Source organism: Sphaeramia orbicularis, chromosome 5, assembly GCF_902148855.1.
Source record: "Sphaeramia orbicularis chromosome 5, fSphaOr1.1, whole genome shotgun sequence".
Classification (NCBI taxonomy): domain Eukaryota; kingdom Metazoa; phylum Chordata; class Actinopteri; order Kurtiformes; family Apogonidae; genus Sphaeramia; species Sphaeramia orbicularis.
This window is the reverse complement of record NC_043961.1, coordinates 1,511,646-1,531,790: the sequence shown is the minus strand read 5'-3', so window position 1 is coordinate 1,531,790 and position 20,145 is coordinate 1,511,646. Positions and strand designations below refer to the sequence as shown.

Here is a 20,145-nt window from a genome sequence, read left to right as displayed (position 1 = left end):
TTTATTTGCAACATAGTATAGCAAACTATTACACGATCAAAAACAACTTAATTTTAGCAACAAAAAAAAAGTCTCAGTTTTGATTGTCTGGGATCGCCAGAAATTTGTGATGTTAAAATGGGGTCAGGAGTAAAAAAAAGGTTGGGAAACCACTGGATTACAGCAAACAAATAGGTGAAAGTTTTAAGATAGACAGAAAGCACAAATTTAATTTAGATTTATTTATTTCCAGGCGTTTGTGGTCAAAGTGGAGCGTGAAAACCAGCAGGAGGTGCTGTTGGTCCAGAGGACGTTTGAAGAGTTTCATGAACTTCACAGTAAACTGAGACTCATCTTCCCCTCGTCCAAACTGCCCAAGTACATGTTCATTAACACACACACATACATACATAAAACAACACAAAAACATTTTAGTACAGATGCAAACAGAATAATGCACATAAACACTGTGTGACATCTCTATCTTTGCTCCGCCCACAGCTTCCCGAGCCGTTTTGTGATTGGTCGTTCCCGCGGCGAGGCGACAGCTGACAGGAGGAAAGACGAGCTGAACGGTTACGTCTGGCATCTGATCCATGCTGCACCTGAGGTCGCACAGGTCAGTCACCTCTGTGCTCAGGTGGTGGAACCTGTAACTATAAAGTGTTAAAAACAGGTCTGATCGATCTATTGATGATCTGAAGTCCAGTTCTTTCACCAAACTAGTTACAACTACATTCTGAGTTTGCTTCCTTCTCTGGTTTAGTCAGTGTGATGCTTTGTGTTGTTGCATCTGACCAGAAACTCAGCATTTTTATATCATTTTGGATCAACATTATTACATTAATATTATAGCTCAGGCTGGTAATGTTTAGGTTGTTTGTGTTGCATTCAAGTACATCTTGTTCCTGTTTGTGTCAATGTCTCTGACTGTTTCACCATCTGTCAGGTTTCATTTTCACTCTCTGCTGCTTTCTCAGAAAAGAACTGAGCCATGAAACATATCAGTGTCCAGACACACACACCCACAGACACCCACAGACACCCACACACACACACACCCACACACACACACACACACTTACACACACTCTTTGGGCGTGGCCTGTATCAGGTCTTTCCAGTTTTAGACACTTGGCTTCAGTGTAAAGAAAATATGTCTGTGCGTCTTTTATTAAACATTTGTTTCAGAGGTTTTATTTCAGTCACAGATTAACCTCTAAACCTGGTTTGTGGTTCACTGCTGGACTCGGGTTCTTCCTGGTCATGAAAACTATCAATGATTCATTGGGTGGATGTTTTTATTTCCTTGAGCAGGAATAGATCTTATCAAGACCATAAAAACCATAAATATACAAACAATAGTAGTTGTAGTTTATTACAGTCACATGGTCAATAAACAAATAGTAAACGTTTTCCTCGTCTCCATCAGCCTGTTGTTGGTGAAGTGAGTCTAACTGTGTGAATTGTGTTTGTGTTTCAGTGTGACCTCGTCTACACATTTTTCCACCCATTGCCAAGAGATGAGAGACCAGGAACAGCAGCTAGTAAACCAGCCGGTAAATGAAATCCATCGCACTGACTGAACAGAGACAGCGTTCTGTACTGCTGAGGGCTTCCTGATAGATCTGGAATGAACTCATGATCTGTTGTGTCATTATGTGTTTGTGTTTTAGAGATCTCCTGGTCTCCAGTTTCAGGGAAGGAGCTCGGCGAGGTCAAACTCTCCATCTCCTACAAGAACGACAAACTGTTCATCATGGTGATGCACATAAGAGGACTGGTCAGTTTCACTTTCTGTTCATGAAACTTTATGAACTGTCATTAGGGATTCTAATGTAGAGTCAGGTGTCTAACCTTTATAGAGGAACGTCCACATGTCTTACAGAAAATCTGACAGAAATGACACATTTAACACCCTTCTGTCTGTAAGAGTTTCAGTCGACCAACATTAGTTCAGTCTGTTAAATGAAGACACACTACTCTGTTAATGAAAACCCACAGTTGACTCCAACCCTGATCTAAGGTCGAGTGGCTCTTGAATGTCATGTGATGGATAGAAGTGGAAAGTGTTCACTGACATATATACATGTGTGTTGGTGTTTATAGCAGCCCCTACAGGATGGCACAGACCCAGACCCCTATGTGAAGCTCTATCTCCTCCCAGACCCTCAAAAAACCAGCAAGAGGAAGACGAAGGCAGCACGACGCACGTGCAACCCTACATACAACGAGATGGTAAAATGATCCAGACTCAATGTCGCACAGATACAGCCTTTAGACCAGAGGTATCAAATCCATCTGTCAGTATCTCAGACCCAGAGGATCTGTCCTTTTACAGGTTTATCTCATTTTATGCAGATGATGTTAAACTTTATATGACACTTAACAAAACTAATCGTTGTGTTTGTCCGACCAAACCAGACTTTAAAAGTACATGCAAACGTGTTAGCTCAACTAAAATCAAAGTTTTACTAGTGGGACTAAGACACCCAGATAATGGGATTGAAGTGGATCTACTGCGTGTAAACAGACCAGTCAGACTGGAACCAGACCAGGTGTTCTGACCCGGAATCCAACATCATCCATCTCATATGCACAAAAACTAGAGCAGAAAGTACGATATGTACAAATTTACACTGTTGTCCATTGTGGTTCCAGTGTAGTGAAGGACTCGCATATTGGTCAAAAAGACGCATCATCACTAAACTAAAAAAACACCTATTTTATGTGTCAGTTATAGTTTTTAAGCAAAGTGCAGCTGGAGGCAGTTTTTAAAATGTAAAGATTTGTGTATTCATTTTATTTTACTTATGTATGTTCTGACATCTTCATCTTGTGTCATCTTTGTCATTTCGTTTGTTCTATATGATCGTCACTGATGGATTTGCCAGGGGATCATATAGTCAGTATGATATCGTTCATCCATTTTAATTGAAATCCCTCTTGTCCTTCCATCTCTGTCCTCAGCTGGTTTATGAGCGGATCCCCCGGGGGGACCTGAACCAGAGGGTGATCCACCTGCGGGTTCTGGGTGACGGTGCATTCTGGGAGAACACTTTGCTGGGAGAGACCTTCATTCCCTTAAAGAGGCTCATTCCGGGTCAGCACTGGGTCGACTGGCATCAGCTGGGCACTGCCCGGGCAGACTCCGCCCACTGACTCCGTCCACTGACCCCTGGGGAAATGAGAGGAAGACCCTTTCAGAGTAAAAGCTTGCGTTCCAGTCGTCACTCATCATGATGCTCATGTGGAGGCTTTTGGACGCTGAGGAAGTTCAGGTTTTTATTTCAGGATCTGTAGATATAAAGTGAAGTGAAGTATTATTAGTGAAGCAGTCGATTGAAAGGGATTCATCTGCAAATATTTGCACATCCATTCATCCTTTTTGTAATTATCCAGGCACAAAAGTCTAAAATTCTGCAGATTGATAATGTGAGGATTTGATAAAAGTAATATTTTGGATTTTGGACTTCAGCAGGTTGAATCTGGCACTTTTTTCTGCCATTTTAGAGAAAACTATTGGTTGATGAACTGAACCTGTGGATTAACTGATGTGCTGTGATCAGTCACAGCTCCACTGAACTGATGTGTTCATAATGCAGAGATCAGGGAATGTTGGTCCTATCAGTTGAAGCTCATGTTTATTGTTTCATAGTGACGATAACTGACACTAATCTGATGAAAAGACAGATGTGTTGAACTTTTTCGTCTCTGAGTAGGATGAGGTGTCGTATCAGATCAGGTCTCAGTGAAACACTTCAGTTTGAAGTTTCTATTTTTTTTTTTTTGTTTTCAGTTTTTTTAGTCCAACATTCCATAAGTAGAACATTATAAACATGACTGAACTTATCTGACAAAAATAAAATGCAATTTTGTGGGACTTTGTAATAAGGCTACATTAATGAACATTAGTAAAAGCAGTAATAAGCATTAACTACCACAAGTTAACTAATGTGCCTAGTATTAACTAATATTCATCTTTAAATGTTGACGTAACATATTGATACGTTAAGAAACATGAGCGTCTTTAGTAAATCCACATGAATCATTAAAACTGTCGGCTCATTCTTATTACTTTATTAATGAGTATTAGTGTACGCTTATACAAAGTTTAGTTTTATTAATTGAAGTAATTGATTTATATCATGTAACTTGAACTGTAAGTTGAACTTAACACAGACTGAAGTGTTTGGTTTTATTTCTAGTCAGATGTGGAGTCGGTTGTTTTCACTATGAATCTTTTCTGACGGTGAGCTGTGATTGGTCCGTCCTGTCACGTGAACCAGATGTTTTCTGAAAGTCACATGATCTTCTCCCACTGATGTGACTGGTTAAAGTTTCAGCTCGTGCAGTGGATTCACTTCAAGCTAACGATATCTACTAACAGTTTGTTCTAACTCCTGTTTTGATTCTGTAGACGAGGACTGAGTTGATCCTTTCATTTTTCACTCTGTTCCATCCTTCAGATGATCAGACTGTTCTTATCTGACGTTGTAATGACTCAGACTCTGGAGAGGTTTGATTTTCTGGTCCATGAAGCTCAGAAAAAAACAAGAGGAAATAAGACGTAATGTTGTTTCTGCAGCTTCGTGTCCTGAGAATGAAAACAGACTGAAGTTTTAGAGCTGTAGATCTGAGTCCTAACGCTCATAGATGTACACTACATGACCAAAAGTATGCGGACAGATGCACATATTGTTCAAGTTTATTCACAAACGTGCTTCTGCAACATGAAACAAAAGAAAGCTCTTCTTTTTACATTTAAGTTTTCATTTCCAGTTGTTTCAGTCCTTTCATTTGCTTTGAAGTTTATTTTCAACAATTAAGTTTTATTTATGTTTCACTCTCTTAAAGTGCTAATATGAACTTGTTAATCATGTATCCTGTTTTACTGAATTGCCTTTTATTTTCTTGTGAGCGTGGTTCAGATTTAGTTGGTTTTAGTAAAAATGAGGCTGCTGTCTTCGCCTCCAAATATTCCAACTCAAAATAAAGCTTCATAATTTATAACTAAAGAAGATGAAGAACATCCTCAGCATTTGAAGAATAAAACCAACATCTAACTCTGAAACTAAAAGACTGAATATGACCAGTTTCTGATCGTGTGGCCTTAATACAGGATTAGATCCAATAAAATCATTTCAATTATTATTTTCTAATGTGTTAAACTCAGCTTTATTTCAGTGTACAGATCTTAAAAAAAACAAAACAGAAAACAGACTAGAGAATATTATGTCTATAACTGTCCATATACTTTTGGTCACTTAGCTTATGTCAAACTGAATAAATATGCACATTTTCAGATTTATTCTTGTGCAAAGCTGCAAGAAAATCCTGGTGTTTGTGCCTCGGTTTGCCTTTAAGGACGTCGTCTCCTTTTAATTTTTCCTTTTTCTTTGTGTTCATCTCTTTATTTCTTCCTGCTTCTGAATTGTCTGGGATTGATTTTGTACTTTTTGGGAAAGCTCGTAAACTCGCTGCCTCTGGGTTTGTGAGAATCCAGAAGGCGGTGGATCCTGAAGGGAACATGTTGTTGTTTTTGCGCTGTAGAGGAGATGCACCACACTCGACTTTTACTGTTCAACGCTGCTTCGTAAATAAGTCGGCGGTTTATATCAGAACATTTAGCTGCAGCTCAGACGCATCATAATCACTTTATTCATATTCAGACAGTAATAACCGAGTTTGGTCAGAGACTGAAAATTACAGAAAATATATGCACCAAATATCACATGTTTATTAATTATTTTCCCATCAGCTTGTCCTTGTTGCTCCAAAACTTTTTCTATAATTCTAGGTTTGCTATTCATTTACTAAACAGCAGAAAATCCATTGTATTTTGATTTATTAAACTTTTTTGCTTATTTTTTTTATGTTTTGTCTATTAGAATCGGCTTTAAATCTATTTATAAAATGTTTAAATTAACAATATAAATTCCTCCAGATATCACTCTTTGACAGCTTTATCCCTGCCCTGAATAATGTTTGTAAGATTACACAACAGCTGTGTGAGAATAAATATTAATGTATAAAAGTTCAGCTCAATAATAGGATTATCTTTGGTTTGTCGACTTAAGCGGTGGTGAGAAAAAACAGTAATTTGGACAAACTTGATTGAAACATGTAGCAGCAAAATAAAACTAACACTGATCTAAATTTTCTTCTTTTATTAATGATCTGCCTCAGAGATTAAATGTGCTAAATCACACATACTTTAATAAGATCATTGAAAACAAATGACCAAAGTGCTGTTAATCTGTTTTCAATGTATATGATAGTGTTATTCCACATGTATATTGGTTTATGTTCATTTATCCAATAGATTTATAAATGTTAAAGAACCTGTAAAGTGAATGTATTGTAACGTACAGACAGTGTTTTGCTCTGAGTTAAACATTCCTTTAGATCAAAACCCGTTCTCTTGTTAATTCTCACAATTTCACATTCTGACCCAAGTCTGTGTCTCGGATACTACAGCCAACCAGCATTTGGACTGAAGCTTTGATTTAGTAATGACTCAAACTTAATTCCTGAGTTTTTTTACTTGTACACCAGTTAATCGTTCATCTCTAAATTTCAGTAAAACTAGAATAGAAAGAGAAATGGAATAAAATTAAAGCTATAAGTAGTGATGGTCAGGCACTCTCACTTTAGCACAACAATGACTGAAAACAAAATAGGGAAAAATTGTATATTTAATCCAAAATAATAGATTTCCTGGTGGTTTTAGGTTTTGGCTCCTGGAGGCTTTGTAGAACATCTAGACCTCATGGATTTGCACCTGATTTTATATGTCCAGGTCAAACCACCGTGGTACCTAAATTCATTCAATATTATGATGGTAAAGTTAAAGGAAATGACAAAATTTGTAAAAACTAAGTATTTGGATAAAAATAGTGGCATTCCTGTTGAGTTTAGGTTACATAATTTAGTACATCTTGGTCAAATCTGATACCTTGAATGAATTTATTACATTTATTATACATCGTTATTGAATCCAACATCAATATAATACAACATTCATAGTTTCTGATGCATTTGATACAAGTTTTATGAGTTTGCCAATGTACTTAGACCCAAAAAATGTAATCCACTACACACTCTACATAACCTAACGACCACAAAAAAAGAATAATTATGCAATTTTAGGCATAAAATCATTATCCAAACAGTTTTATCTCAGCTCATGTAAGTCTTTAAATGATGCCAAATGACCCTAACCTGAACCTCAGTAAAACCTCAGTGAGTCTGAGCTGCAGCTTCACTCTTCATTTGTTCGTTAATGTTATGGACAGACGGCATCGAGCAGTAAAAGCGGTGAGTTTGACCTCTGACCTCTGAGACACACTGAAACAACAGGGACAGAATGTAAGTTCAAAGTGAACTGATCTTTATGTACTGTACATAAACCATACTGAAGTCAGTGAAATGTGAGTAGGTTTGTCGTAGTCTGACTCCGTCTGATTAGAATCACATAAAAACAGGCTACGTTCAGTGTAACTTTAATTTTCAAACATGTTTTGTAATATTTGCACTACAAAATAAACTTGAATTTTAAAAAAAAGTGGTGATTTGGTTTTTTTTTTTTTACTTTCTTCTTTCATTTTCTGTTTGCGTATTTTACTAACTTGTCTTCATTTTACCAATTTGTCTCCTTTTAAACATCACATCATATCACATTCACCCATTGTCAGCTGGAAGGAAGCAGATACAGAAAATGAATGGACATACATACAGAACTGTGCAAGCCTGTAGATGTGCTATTTGTGCAGGGTTGTATTGCATGTAAATCTTTATTTTTAACAAGAAATATTCAGTAAATATTTGCACAGTATTAAACTAAACAGCTTCTGCAGGTGAAGTCAGTATTTGGTGTGACTGTTTTTTAGATTCAGTTAATCATCTCTTTAGGTTGACTGTCTGGATATTTTATTAAATAATCTTGTGTTATTTTACACACCTTCATAGTGTTTTATCCTTTTCTCTGTCCAGATGACCCCATATAGCTTCTTCAATATTATGTTTTTTTTCCCTAAAATGCTTATTTGTCTTTAATACCAACAGTATTAAAGACTAACACAGAATAGGACGCCGAAAGACACCTTTTGCGTTAGTTTAGGACGTACAGAGGTCCTGAGCAAGCATCGGTTTTCAACGCACAAGGGGTGAGACTGTGTTGTAAAGACAAATGGTGTAAGCCTTTTGCACAGTACTATAGATATGGATATAATCCATGTATGTATATACATATACTGTAAATATAGCAGCTGTAAAGGTCATACTAAATTAAACTTCTGGGTGGAACATCTCTGAATATTTCATAAAAATAACCTCTAGAGCACAGACATGACATTCACCTGTGGGTATTAAAGTCACTCTGTGTTTGAAGTGTTGGAACAACAGTGGACGCAGGTTTGTGAACATAATGCCACAAGAAAAAAATACAAAAGTGCAGTAAGAGCTTCCTGTCTCTGGATCTCCTGGACCACTCGAGCCAGTTTACATTTCAAATTCAATAGTCAGCTCTTGTGATGTTCACATGCTCTGAAACTACGAGTAAAAGAAGAAGGAAACTGTAAAAGAAGGGAATGGTTCCCAGTTCTGTCACAGTTTAAACAAACTAACCTTTGGATGTTCCCATTAATGACTGTGACTCAGATCTGTGTCACTTAAGTGTTTTCCATGAAAAGGTTTGGCTGAGAGCTCATGACTCTTTATCCAGTGACAAATTAATTTATAACAATTAAATAACAGTTTTTACACCGTGAAAAATTATTCATGAGGAACAAAATGTACGTATGCTCTTTTGCAAAAGTATTCAACTCCTTTCACTTTCACAAACCTCTGTTCAATTAGATACAAAAAATGCCTAATTTAATGACAGTATTTTTTTAAATGAAACCTTTGCATGTTATTAAAGTGGGGTCTACCTGGGTTTTTAAATGTATCGCTGACATTGTTAAGTTACAATATTTCTTATGCTGAGAACAGAAATTGTAAATGATTAAAACATTTACATCTTATTAACATAAATAAACTGTTCAGTAATTTAGTTTTCCATTAAATGTAGAATTCAAGGTTGTAAAATTTTCAGCAGTCCACAGCTCCACACACTTCAGGATTCTGTCAAAATAGTGTGAATTCAACAAGATTTCGTGTAAAGAGACAAACTATTTGATTGTTAATGTCACAGGTTGAATTATATTTGCTCAGGTATATTTTAGAGCTGAGACTCTACGTGTCGATCCCTGTATCCTGAAACAGACCTGGGTCTAAATAAGGGGCTGCGTGGGAAAGCACACGGAGATAAACACGTGTTTGCTGTGGGAGACCTTGGACTGTGCGTATGGATTATGTAATCACATTTCACGTGGTGCCTGAGTTTTACCGTCGTAACGCTCATTCTGCGTTTCAGTAACACCGCGACGCTCCCTGGCCGCGGGTGTCACGTTAAACCCAGTTCGAGCCATTGGCGGCGGCCCCTTGTATTTCTGATGAAATCCTCAAACCGGAGCGAACAAACGGAAACAAGACGGCGGTAAAACCACACTTTTACGCGGAAAAACGGAAATATAGCAACAGCGGAAGTTGGATAAATGTGTTGAATATCGACGAAGAAGGCAACAATTCTTGGTTTTGGACAAAGTATTTTTAATAAATCGTCGCGTTCCGGTTGAAGTAACCGCCAGCCTGTGCTAAGCTAACCCGCTGCTAACCGCTAACCGCCGGCTACAGCTGGAGCCCTCCAGCCGACACCGCCGCTTCTTCACCTGAACCACAGACACGATGGCCTTGGATTCATCGTCACGAGTGGATTTTGTGTCATACGAATCAACCACGATGTTCCTGTATTTCCCCTCCTCTGTTAAGCTGTCCACAAGAAAGAAGTCTAATCACCACTCTCAGCAAAACGCCGCGGTGCAGGCAGTCGGTCACCCCGTCACGGACGATATCTGCTGGGCTCCCTCCCGCGGTAGCTCCCGGTATGTGTCAGAGTAAAGGCCGCTGTCAGCTTTCACTTTAGCAATAGCTAACCTGCTAGCTGTCAGAGTTGTCACCTCAGCTTGGTGAATGTCTCATAATTTATATTTTGCACTATCGAGATAAGGAAAATGTTCAGAAATATAACTGGTGAGGGACAATTATCCGGCGGGCAGAGCACTGCTTCCCCGCGCGGTAACGGGATCACCTCTCCCGGGCTTGATAGTCAGGAAAGCTCGTGGATCGGCCTGCTCTCCGTAGTGTCGAGGCCCGCGCTGTCATTTCTGCAGAAATATCTACCGGGTCGAGCTCGAAACCCGGCAGCACAGTCTGATAACGCAGTCGGGTGGATCCGCGGAGATGTGAAGAAAACTTTTATTGAAGAGGAAAATGAATTTTTAAGGCAGCTCGACGACATGATGCCCGCTCCTCACCTCACTTACCTGCAGTGTCAGCACGAAGGAGCCGCAGGTAGCAGCGGTTTGCCCTGGCTGACCGCAGAGTCTTTGCGGGAAATGGGGATTCAAGACCCCGAGGAAGTGAACTTAAATCTCGGATATATCTCATCTGCCAGGACTGTCCTCAGCCACGTCCTGTTGAGCTCAGTTTCATCTCAGGAAATGAAGGGAGTGAAAGCTGGAAGTAAAGGTAGGCCCTGGTGGGGCAGCTTATGGGGGGGTGAGGAGGAGAACCCACAGGGTAAACCACTGTCAGATCTGTCCTGGACTGTGACAGGTCTGCTTTGTCCACAACGACCCGGATCCGAGACAAAAGCCTCGGCTGTGTTTGTCCAGAATGAGGAGAGGGAGTGGACGGTGGGAGAAAACGCTGGACCGGCTCACCACAAAGAGGAGCCAGCCAACAATGGAGGCCTTCACACAGTCCAGAACTCTGGGAAGTCCGCAGCAGACCACCAGCTAAGCATCACACACCACCTCAGCAGCTCTGAAGGTGCTGCTGCCGCTTGCCCTGTGGTGACACTTCTAAGCCCGGACCAGGACAATGGATATTCCAGTCTGGAGGAGGAGCAGTTCCAGATCTGCCAGCTGCACATGATGAAAGCCCCAGCTCCGATCAACAAGCAGCTGCAGGTGGAGGCTGCGGTGGGATCACCTGAGAGCAGCTCCACCGGTGGAACAGATATGGAGGAGGTAGGCCTGTGTTTCTCTTTCTATTTAAATTTTCCAAATCACAATAACATTCAACATACAGGGCTGGCCATGGTCTTTTTGCAGGTATCAGTACCTCAGGTGAACCCGGGATCCTTAATGATACTATTTTCAATACCAATTTCCTATTTTATTATGAAGAAGTATGATACAGTCCTGTAATGTACAAATAAATATTTGTACTTTGTGGAACTTTAGTGTAGGAACTTGGTATTGGACTTTGAGAAAGTATTTGCTGCCAAGGAACTAGCCATGGCATCAAACACTTAAATGTTGTAAAATCCTTTGAATGTGTAAAAATGACATTGAGTAGAAAATGTAAAACTAAGTTCAAATCTCTGTTGTATTATATCAGCTCATTTTGGTTGTTCTACACTTAGAGGTTTTTTTGGGTTTTTTTTTTTTTTTTTTTCCAGGATAAAAGTCCATCTACCACTTCTTGAATTGTCTGTTAATATAGTGTTATGACTTAAAATGCATAAAAGCCTGTGGTGATGAGACTTACTCCTTAGGTGTTGTCTACAGCAAATCTATGCATGGAAAACATGAACTGAAGGAAGAGTGTTTTTGAGAATCAAAATGTTATAAAATGTGATAATCAAGTATATGGATATTTTCTTCATCCACAAAAGGAGGAGACTCCTGAGGAGGAGGAAGAAGAGGAGGTAGATGAAGAAGAGATACAGAAAGATGACGATGAAGCTCAGGAGTTGTCGTCTGCAGCGGCAATTGTCACTCCGAAGTGCCAGAACAAAACCATTGCCTTCATCATGGGCTGCCCCTGCAGCGATGACGACAGCAGCCAATCGGAATTCAGTGAAGATGATGGTGACGACGATGATGATGGCTTTGACAGCGAGGGCTCGTCAGATCTGTCTAACTCCTCTGATGAAGATGATGAAGATGATGAAGACTCAGAGATTGACTCGGAGGCAGAGCGTCTGTGGAACTCTCTGTGCCATAGTCAGGACCCCTACAACCCCCGTAACTTCACGGCCCGGATGCACACAGGCCCCCCAACCCTGCCGAGGACCATTCCCATCCCCTCTGCTGCTGCTGCCGCCACCACACCCCCATCCTCTGCCTCGTCCAGCCCCGCCTCCCCCCCAGCCCTCCCAGCCCCATCTCCACAATCGGGATCAGACTCGTGGGATGACTCGGCGTCAGCCAGCGAAGCAGATGAAGGCGAAAGCCTCCGACTCTGGAGCTCCTTCAGCTCCTCCTTGGACCCCTATAGCCCCTTGAATTTCCAAGCCTCTCTTAGGACTCAGTCGCCCAGAACCAGAGCTAAAAAGGCCCCTCAGGCCCCCATTCAGAACCTGGCATCACCTCCCAAGTACAGGAAGGAGGAGGCTGAGGAGAGACTAGACAGCGGCTTCTCTGAGCCCTCCACGTCCACGAGCAGCAGATCCACCAAAAAGGTCAGTGTGTTCCTTGTGTTGTTGTTCCAGGTTCCAGCTGATCTCAGGTCATTGTGATGAACTACAAGACACATCACTGATGGGGTTCAACTAATGTTTCTGTTTAGCACCTATTCCATTTTGGACTACACAGACACCCAATTAAACGCTAAATTCACTAATTGACTTTTGACAGATCTAGTGGTTGCAGTCAGTTCCAGTTGGATGTCTGCAGCATGTTTTAAGTAGATCACTGGTCATCAAGGTTTTGGGACATCAGACATGAATTCGGTTGGATGTCCTACTGATGGGTCTCCTCTGTAAAGCCCCCATGCCCTGGTAACAGTCAGAACATTTTCAGCAGTTTGTCTTCCACAGAAGGACTGGGTTTTATATTCAGTAAATGCTTCCTCTTGTCTAGTTTGTCAGTGTGTTTTGTCACAGTAATAGTAATAAAACAGAAATGTCTGCCAGTATCAGACATTTCAGTTTAATGCTATAAGATCTTTTCAAATCAAATTAAGACTTAGTTTTGAACAAATCATCTTTTACCTGGTTCTGTGCAGAAGGTTTACTGTACCAATACTGCTGCTGTTAGACTTTTTGATTAAAACACAGCTTCAGGTTCAATTTAAGTGTTCAGGACTGAAGACTACTTTAACAGAGAATAGCTCAACTCACTCTGACCAAGACAAATTAAAACAAGAGAAAAGGTTCATTAAATTTAATGTTTGAGACAGTTCAGATCTCACAGTTCTCTGGCCATAAAAGGAAAATCAAAAAAGCGTGATGCCTTTTTGCTTGCAGCTCATGCAGTCAATCTGTAAATGAGTAACTTGACTCTGAACCTGAAATATAACCTCTCTGTCGAGTTCGTCTCGTCTGCATCAACTCATCGTGTTGAAAACATGTTGAAACACAGATCACTTCATACCAGCTCATCCAGACCCTCACAGTTCACCTCCAGGATTTAGATGAAAGCATTCATGGGAAAAATACTAATTCTCTAATCAAAATCCTTTAAATGTCATTCAGAGATTATTAAGTTTATCCATCAGAGCAAAACAGTCAAAACAATTCAAGATTCCTCATTCTGGTAACAGTAAATCTGTTTCTACAAATCTGTGATCTCTCTCATGGTCTGAACAAATTTCTACCCAATAAAATGATCACCTGCTGATTCTTGAAGACACAAGTTAATGATGACATTTCACACACAAAAACCACATGAACAGGTCGAGTTGATCTGAAATGGCTAGTTTTTTCCCCACAAATATCTCTGGTTAAACCAATGTACAGAACAAACTAAAACGCCTTCTGTGATTATTGTTATTAAGCAGTTTGGGTGTTTATGATCTGCTTGAGCTTTTTTAAAATGTTTGGATACAGATATGATCATTATCTTCAATAATCTTCCACACATTAAGGGTAAAAATTTCTTTGTGTGCAGTGTGTTTACTAAAGTCAATGTATTAAAAGTAAAACCTCTGTATTAACACATGATAATCTATCAAATTTAACCCAATGTCTTGCTCCTAAATTAATGTCAAAATTTTTTGATTCTCTTTAAACGTCTGGTTTCATAATAAATAAAAGTGTTTTGATTATAATAACAATAATAATAAATCGGTTTTATATAGCACTTTTCTTGGTACTCAAGATGCTTGTGATGAAGCAGATCTAGATGACAAAGGAAAAACTTTAAAATCATGCAACTTTAGAGACACATGTGCAGCTGCGGAAAGAGGAGACATTCTGCTAAAGTTTGTCTAAAACTCTGAAGAGAAATGGTACCAGATTATCCCAGAACTGGGCTTTTTTAAAAGTCTGTTTTTCTTGTCATTAGGACATGAGGTGTTGACTGAAACAGATTGGTTCTGTGTTATGTACAACAGTTTTTCGACGTTGTAATAATATGGGTGCAAAATAAATTTTAGTCTAATGTAACAAAGTCTTCACCTAAAGCCTCCAGTTCATGTAGTTTTAGTTAAACAAAGTGGCCTAATTCCATGAAATGGTATCAGGTCGTGTTTGAGTTTGGTGCTGAACCACTGAAATGTCACAGCACTGAGTCAAAAAAGGAACAAATGTGATTACTTTTTATCTACATCTGGTGATAAGTATCATGACAACAATAAAATTGTAAATGAGTAACATGACTGTGGAGCTTAAATATAACCTGCATCATCAGGGTTTGAGGTTGTGTCCCGCCGCATAAACTTGTATTAGGTTCATGAATCCTACAGCTCCCACATACAATGCAGATACGTAAGAAAATTAAAGGTGCTATATTACTCCTACATTTCATCGTGTCTGTTAATGAACATTTCTTACTTTTGTAATCGAGATACAGATTTTAATACATGTTTATATTGTCACTTGGTAAAGAAATTCCAGGACATGAAGTGGGGTAAAAGTTCTTAAATGATGTAAAATGACTCAAATGTTGTCTGTCTCCAAATGTTGATTGTGTATCATTTTAATATATTGCTATCAGATCTACTGAATGTGTGTGTGTGGGGGGCGTAATCTAACTTCAGAGCTGAAAAACACATTTTGACTGTACATTACCAAGGATTACGTGAATTTAACTGCTTCATGTTTATGTTCATACTTACTGCAGATATATAAATATTCAGTGAGTCTCATCAGATCCTTCTTTTTTTAAATCAGTTGGTGATAATGCAGAATGTCTGGGTGTTTGAGTTGTGAAATGACTGTTTCTTATTTGAGCTGGACACATGATGTAACATGTTGAAATACACATGATTCAGCTTGTGTTTGGTCACCGTCGACTCAGGCCTAAAATACAGACACATTATAGTACTGTGAGCTGGTGTTTCCTCTTTGAAGGCCTAACGTTATCTCTATTTTTAGAGTGGACTGTAATAAATGTATTTTTCATGTTAGTGTCCTGTTCATAGTGAGTTTTCCTGCAGTTGACAGATGAACCAAAGAGTGCAAATTGCAGTTGAAAGTAAAATCAAAGTCAGAGAAACAAAAAACTTAATTTCATAGTCTTCATATTAGTGTTTTAATATTTCCCAGACTCCAGGAATACACATTTGCAGTTGTGCATTTCAATGCTGGTGGCTGAAACATTACCGCCCCCTGGAGATCAGACATAAAATTACATTTAAACGTGTCATTGATGTGACTTCACAAAAATGTATTCACTGTTAAGGTACATAAAATACACACAATACAAACAACACAATAGAAGTATCTAATTTTAAATGATGACAAAGTGGTTTTGTCTGAATTTAAAATGACAGTTATTTTATTAAAAAGCTTACAAGACCACACATTCTGAGACACATCTGCTCCCGTGATGATAAAAAAAATGGATGTTTCTTTTGTTTTCAGCTGGTTTTAAATTTATCATGTTTTTAATGTCCATTAATGAAAAGAAAATTCAGTGGATGACTGCATGTATTTGTAGAATCTGAGGCATTTCAGACCCTATTGTCTGATTCTGATGTCGCTAAAAGTGTGTGTGGAAAGAACAAGCAGTCAGCTCATGTATCAAACTGAAAATCTGAATCAGTCCAACTAAATGAAACTGCTGGATGTGAAACGGGTCTAGTTTGACCCTAATTTGGATCTGGACCCTCTGTTTAGTTTTATTATCAGTTTGACCCTCCTGTGACCTCTCTGATTCTAATCTCTTTGTGGTTCAGGTCCATTTCTGTGACGACGTGGAGGAGTTCTTCGCCAGCTGCAGTGAGGAGGAGGAGGACCGCAAGGGTCCATGGGAGGAGCTGGCCCGGGATCGCTGTCGCTTCCTGAGACGCTGCCAGGAGGTGGAGCAGAGCATCGCCTTCTGTCTGCAGCCTCAGCATCGCAGCAAAGTGTACCGACGCCTGCAGCAGTGCCCGGACCAGCACGCCTGAGACCAGGGCCCCAGGATGAGACCAGGATCGAGACCGGCTGTAGTCCCGCAGCTCAGACCGAGTCCACGTACAAGTGTTTGTGCAGCTTCGTGTTCAGACTCAGGGCAGCGATGCAGACTGACGTGGGTCTGAAGGGCTTTGAGGTGGTTCACTGTGAGCTGGATCCTCTGGTTCTGCTTCAGACCAGAGATGGGAGGCTGGACTCGGCTTCATTCAGAGGATCTGACGACTTTGTTTTTCATTTGCACTTTTTATGTCACAGAAACTGAAACAAGCTGCTCCTTGGTTAAAATCAGGATCAGCGGATGTTCTGAGGTCCATCAGATTAAAACATCAGATTAGTGGTGGATCATTCAGGCCTTCAGCTCTAAAATGTTAAATTATAAACATCATCACTTAAATTCTCTACCCATTTTTTCAACCTTTGGTCTTGGGTCTCATAGAGTCAGACATCACTAATTTTTCTTCTTAAATGAATGCTTCATATTAAGGTGCACCGGCACAGAAACCAGTCACTTATTACTTCATATATGGGGTCATTTGGCTCCTTATGAACCTACTTGTGTCTATGTGGATGATTATGATTTCCACTTAAAGTAATCACTCAACTGGGTTGGAATCAGTGTAACCATTTCAGTATAAAAAAACAGAGCAGGTGTTTATTATCTGACTAATTTTAGTCAAAGAGATATGCAAGCTTATTGTTTTAACAAAAAGACAACTCTGACTCATAATTAAAAATATCTATGAACTTAATGAGCAAATGGACTCAAGAGTTGACTGTAAAAAGAGAAAACTCCAATGTGCTTTTAGGGAGAACTGGAGTTATGTTTCTGTTTAGTTGTACAATGTATCTGTACAGAATAAGGTGAAGTAAATAGTTCATAATGACAAATAAAGAGCCAATGCTACTAATATATTGAATAAGTGACTATATAATTGTGAATTTGTGACCTTTAAGATGAAGCAAAAGTTAACCAACCATCATTTATTTAATCTATCCTCTTACTTAAACATGTGCCATTTGCAGCTGACAGATTTCTTTTATCTGTCACTAAACTGAGTGTTTTTGGTTTTGAACTGTTGGCTGAATAAAAAAAGGCATGAAGGCAACATGAGGTACAGGAAGGCAAACTGTGTTCAGACATGTGGGACTCGAACCCCAAAGGCAGTTTCCAAATCTGGAAAAACTGGAACAGCCACAAATAAGACTAATTAAATCTGTTCAATTTACACACAAAATAATTGATAAAGTAAATGTATTGTCTTACTCAGCCTGTTGCCTTTAAAATCCAAATAAATTTTTTAGCCAAACAATAGTCCACAACAGACATGAATTTAGTCTCTATGAAACAGCAGAGTATTAGTTTATTTTATTTCATGTGGACTTTAAACCTACAGCTTCTTCTGATGATTCATTAATCTAGTTAATCAGTATTTCACAAGCCAAAGTGTTCATTTTTTCCCCAAAGCCAAAGATTGATCTGGTTTAGAAACTGATGATCTATAATCGGAGTGTTGTTTCTGATCAGTATGAATCACAACAGAGGTGTTGAATCAGGCATCCCTTTAATTCTACGTCAGAACCAGCTTTTTGTCCAGACGATGAAGGACGAGTTCATCTGTTTGAGCTGCACGATGTGGTTTGTGTAAACTCTGAACTTACAGATGAGTGAACCCAGAAGGGGCCGTCACCTTTAAATATACGAACTGTTCAACAGGACACGTGGATCACTAAAGACTTTTATTTTTCTAATGACTGGTTTGATGGGTGACTTCCTGTTTAATTGTTTGCTCACTAATATTAAAATCAGTATTTAATGATCACACATTGTCTCATTTATGTTTTATTTTTGACCAAAGAAGGGCTCAATTTCTTATCAATAGTGATATAAGTGAGGTTTGAATCGTCGTCTAACTACTAATACACACTGAGAAAATACTGTGCTACATGTAAAACTACTAATACATGTCAATACTGCAGTAAAAGCAAGAGTAATATCAAACACCCTCAAGAAAATGATTCTCTAGAAATTGGTTCCTATTTATTTGTCACGTGTGTGGCCCGACCCTTTCTCACGATCACCTGATCTTGTCTAATTCAATTTGAGAGGTGAACATGATGTGCAGGGTTTTGGATCAGAATAGCCTTTTTTGTCCTTGTGTGTTCAGTGACATTAGGAGTGCTACTCCAGTCAATGCAAACAATATAGGTAAAAAAAAAAAAGTCAGAAATTAAGAATAGAGCAAATATAAAATTATTTAAAAAACTAAGAAGTAAAATAAGAAAATGGAATTTAAAATTAAAAGTAAAATAATAGTTCTAAAAGTAGAATAAATAAAAATAGATATATAAAATGAATAGACACAATATTGACAGTATGTATATCAAAAAAAATTGTGCATTTGTATCTGAAAAATATTGCATTGATACGGTAAGAACAGGATTTTTGCACGACTTATTTGACATAATTAACATTTTGTAGGGTTATTATGCATCATTGGAAGTAACTGCATGAGGATACACTGAGGTTAGTATGGAGAGACATTTGTGTCTGTATTAATCAAACAGAATAGATTTGCAACCAAAAAAAGATTTGAGAGCAAAAGTGGCAATAAAATAAAAAATAATTTTGCTTATAAGTTAGTCCTCTTTGTTTGCAAGTTCAAAAGTTTTGCTTGCGAGTTCAACTGCACTTAATGGGCGGAGCCTATGCTGATGGATGAGAGAAGAGTTTCTATTGGTGGGTTTGACCTGGCTCCAGTGCGGGCTACACCGTCTGCATTACACCCACTTCTCCCTTGTGTTATGCTACCAGGAGGTAAGTTGAAAGTCTATTGTTCTTTGAAATTTAAATGTGCCCCATAGTTAATGAATTACACTAAATAGCATAGGTTACAACCTGCCGTACGTTCACAGCCTGAGCAGAGTATGTCGGAATGAGTGAGTGAGTTACACAGAGGCGTAAACAACATAGGGCCATGATTTAAACATTTAGTGTTGCATGGTACCCACAGTGCCGAAACACCATGGTTCCTATTACACCAGAAAATCTACACAACAGTACTGCTGTGAATGACTAAACTAGCGCTGAACGCAGTTCCAGTTTCCACTGTGTAGCGGACTGGCTACTCTAGGCTCCTGTTCTCACTACACACTGTTCTGATGTCAACAAACACACATGACCAATAATTTAACTCATTCCTACACACATTTCATTATTGGTCCATACAGGGGCATGGCGTCAGATGGTCCGACTTAATGACACACTTGGAGCAACTGAATGATGCTTTTTTCTTTGTTGATGTTATAAAACACACACGCTGCTACAGCTGTGCACCACCACACTTACTGTGAGTTAACAGGCTCAGCCCGAACTGGAAACATGGGCCCGTCTCCCTGTAGGCCCACCACCTGCAGGGGGAAGCAGAAGGGTCCGGTGCTTTGTGGATCGGACTGCAGACCAAGGCAGGGGCCTTGGTGGTCCGATTCTGGAAACTGGTTCTTGGGACACAGAACGTCACCTCTCCGGTGGGGAAGGAACAGGAGCTTGTGGAAGAGGTTGAGTGGAAGACACTTGATATAGTCGGCCTCACCTCGGCACATAGCATCGGCTCTGAAACCCATGTCCTTGAGAGGGGTTGGACTCTCTCCTTCGCTGGAGTTGCCCCAGGTAAGAGGCAGAGGGCAGGGGTGGGCTTTTTGATAGCCCCCAGGCT

General features: G+C 39.4%; 2 protein-coding genes across 4 annotated transcripts in view; both read left to right on the top strand.

The window, feature by feature from the left end:
• Positions 1-7,537, top strand: part of pik3c2b (phosphatidylinositol-4-phosphate 3-kinase, catalytic subunit type 2 beta) — a 48,046-nt gene extending 40,509 nt beyond the window's left edge. Inside the window, exons 28-33 of the mRNA XM_030133883.1 lie at positions 233-357; positions 481-598; positions 1,463-1,538; positions 1,656-1,762; positions 2,089-2,217; positions 2,950-7,537. Coding sequence (XP_029989743.1) covers positions 233-357; positions 481-598; positions 1,463-1,538; positions 1,656-1,762; positions 2,089-2,217; positions 2,950-3,141 — 747 coding nt within the window. The 3' untranslated portion in view covers positions 3,142-7,537. The remainder of the gene's footprint in view (positions 1-232; positions 358-480; positions 599-1,462; positions 1,539-1,655; positions 1,763-2,088; positions 2,218-2,949) is intronic.
• A 1,890-nt stretch (positions 7,538-9,427) lies between these two features.
• Positions 9,428-18,254, top strand: ppp1r15b (protein phosphatase 1, regulatory subunit 15B). Of its 3 annotated transcripts, XM_030134326.1 has the most exons (4): positions 9,429-11,114; positions 11,765-12,553; positions 16,213-16,428; positions 16,460-18,254. In XM_030134326.1, the coding sequence occupies exons 1-3, from the start codon at positions 10,095-10,097 to the stop codon at positions 16,423-16,425; spliced, it is 2,022 nt and encodes a 673-aa protein (XP_029990186.1). In that variant the 5' UTR covers positions 9,429-10,094; the 3' UTR covers positions 16,426-16,428; positions 16,460-18,254. The 3 variants fall into 3 exon arrangements, with proteins under 3 accessions (XP_029990187.1, XP_029990186.1, XP_029990185.1); XM_030134327.1 differs by having other exon boundaries at positions 9,428-11,114; positions 11,768-12,553; positions 16,213-18,254; XM_030134325.1 differs by having other exon boundaries at positions 9,430-11,114; positions 16,213-18,254.
• The last annotated feature ends 1,891 nt before the right edge of the window (positions 18,255-20,145 follow it).

Bases quoted from the DNA above. Each gene is read 5' to 3' on its own strand.
- ppp1r15b (XM_030134326.1), top strand. From the start codon at position 10,095: ATGTTCAGAAATATAACTGGTGAGGGACAATTATCCGGCGGGCAGAGC. The intron at 11,115-11,764 runs GTAGGCCTGTGT...CATCCACAAAAG, and splicing joins GTGGAACAGATATGGAGGAG to GAGGAGACTCCTGAGGAGGA. The intron at 12,554-16,212 runs GTCAGTGTGTTC...TTTGTGGTTCAG, and splicing joins GCAGCAGATCCACCAAAAAG to GTCCATTTCTGTGACGACGT.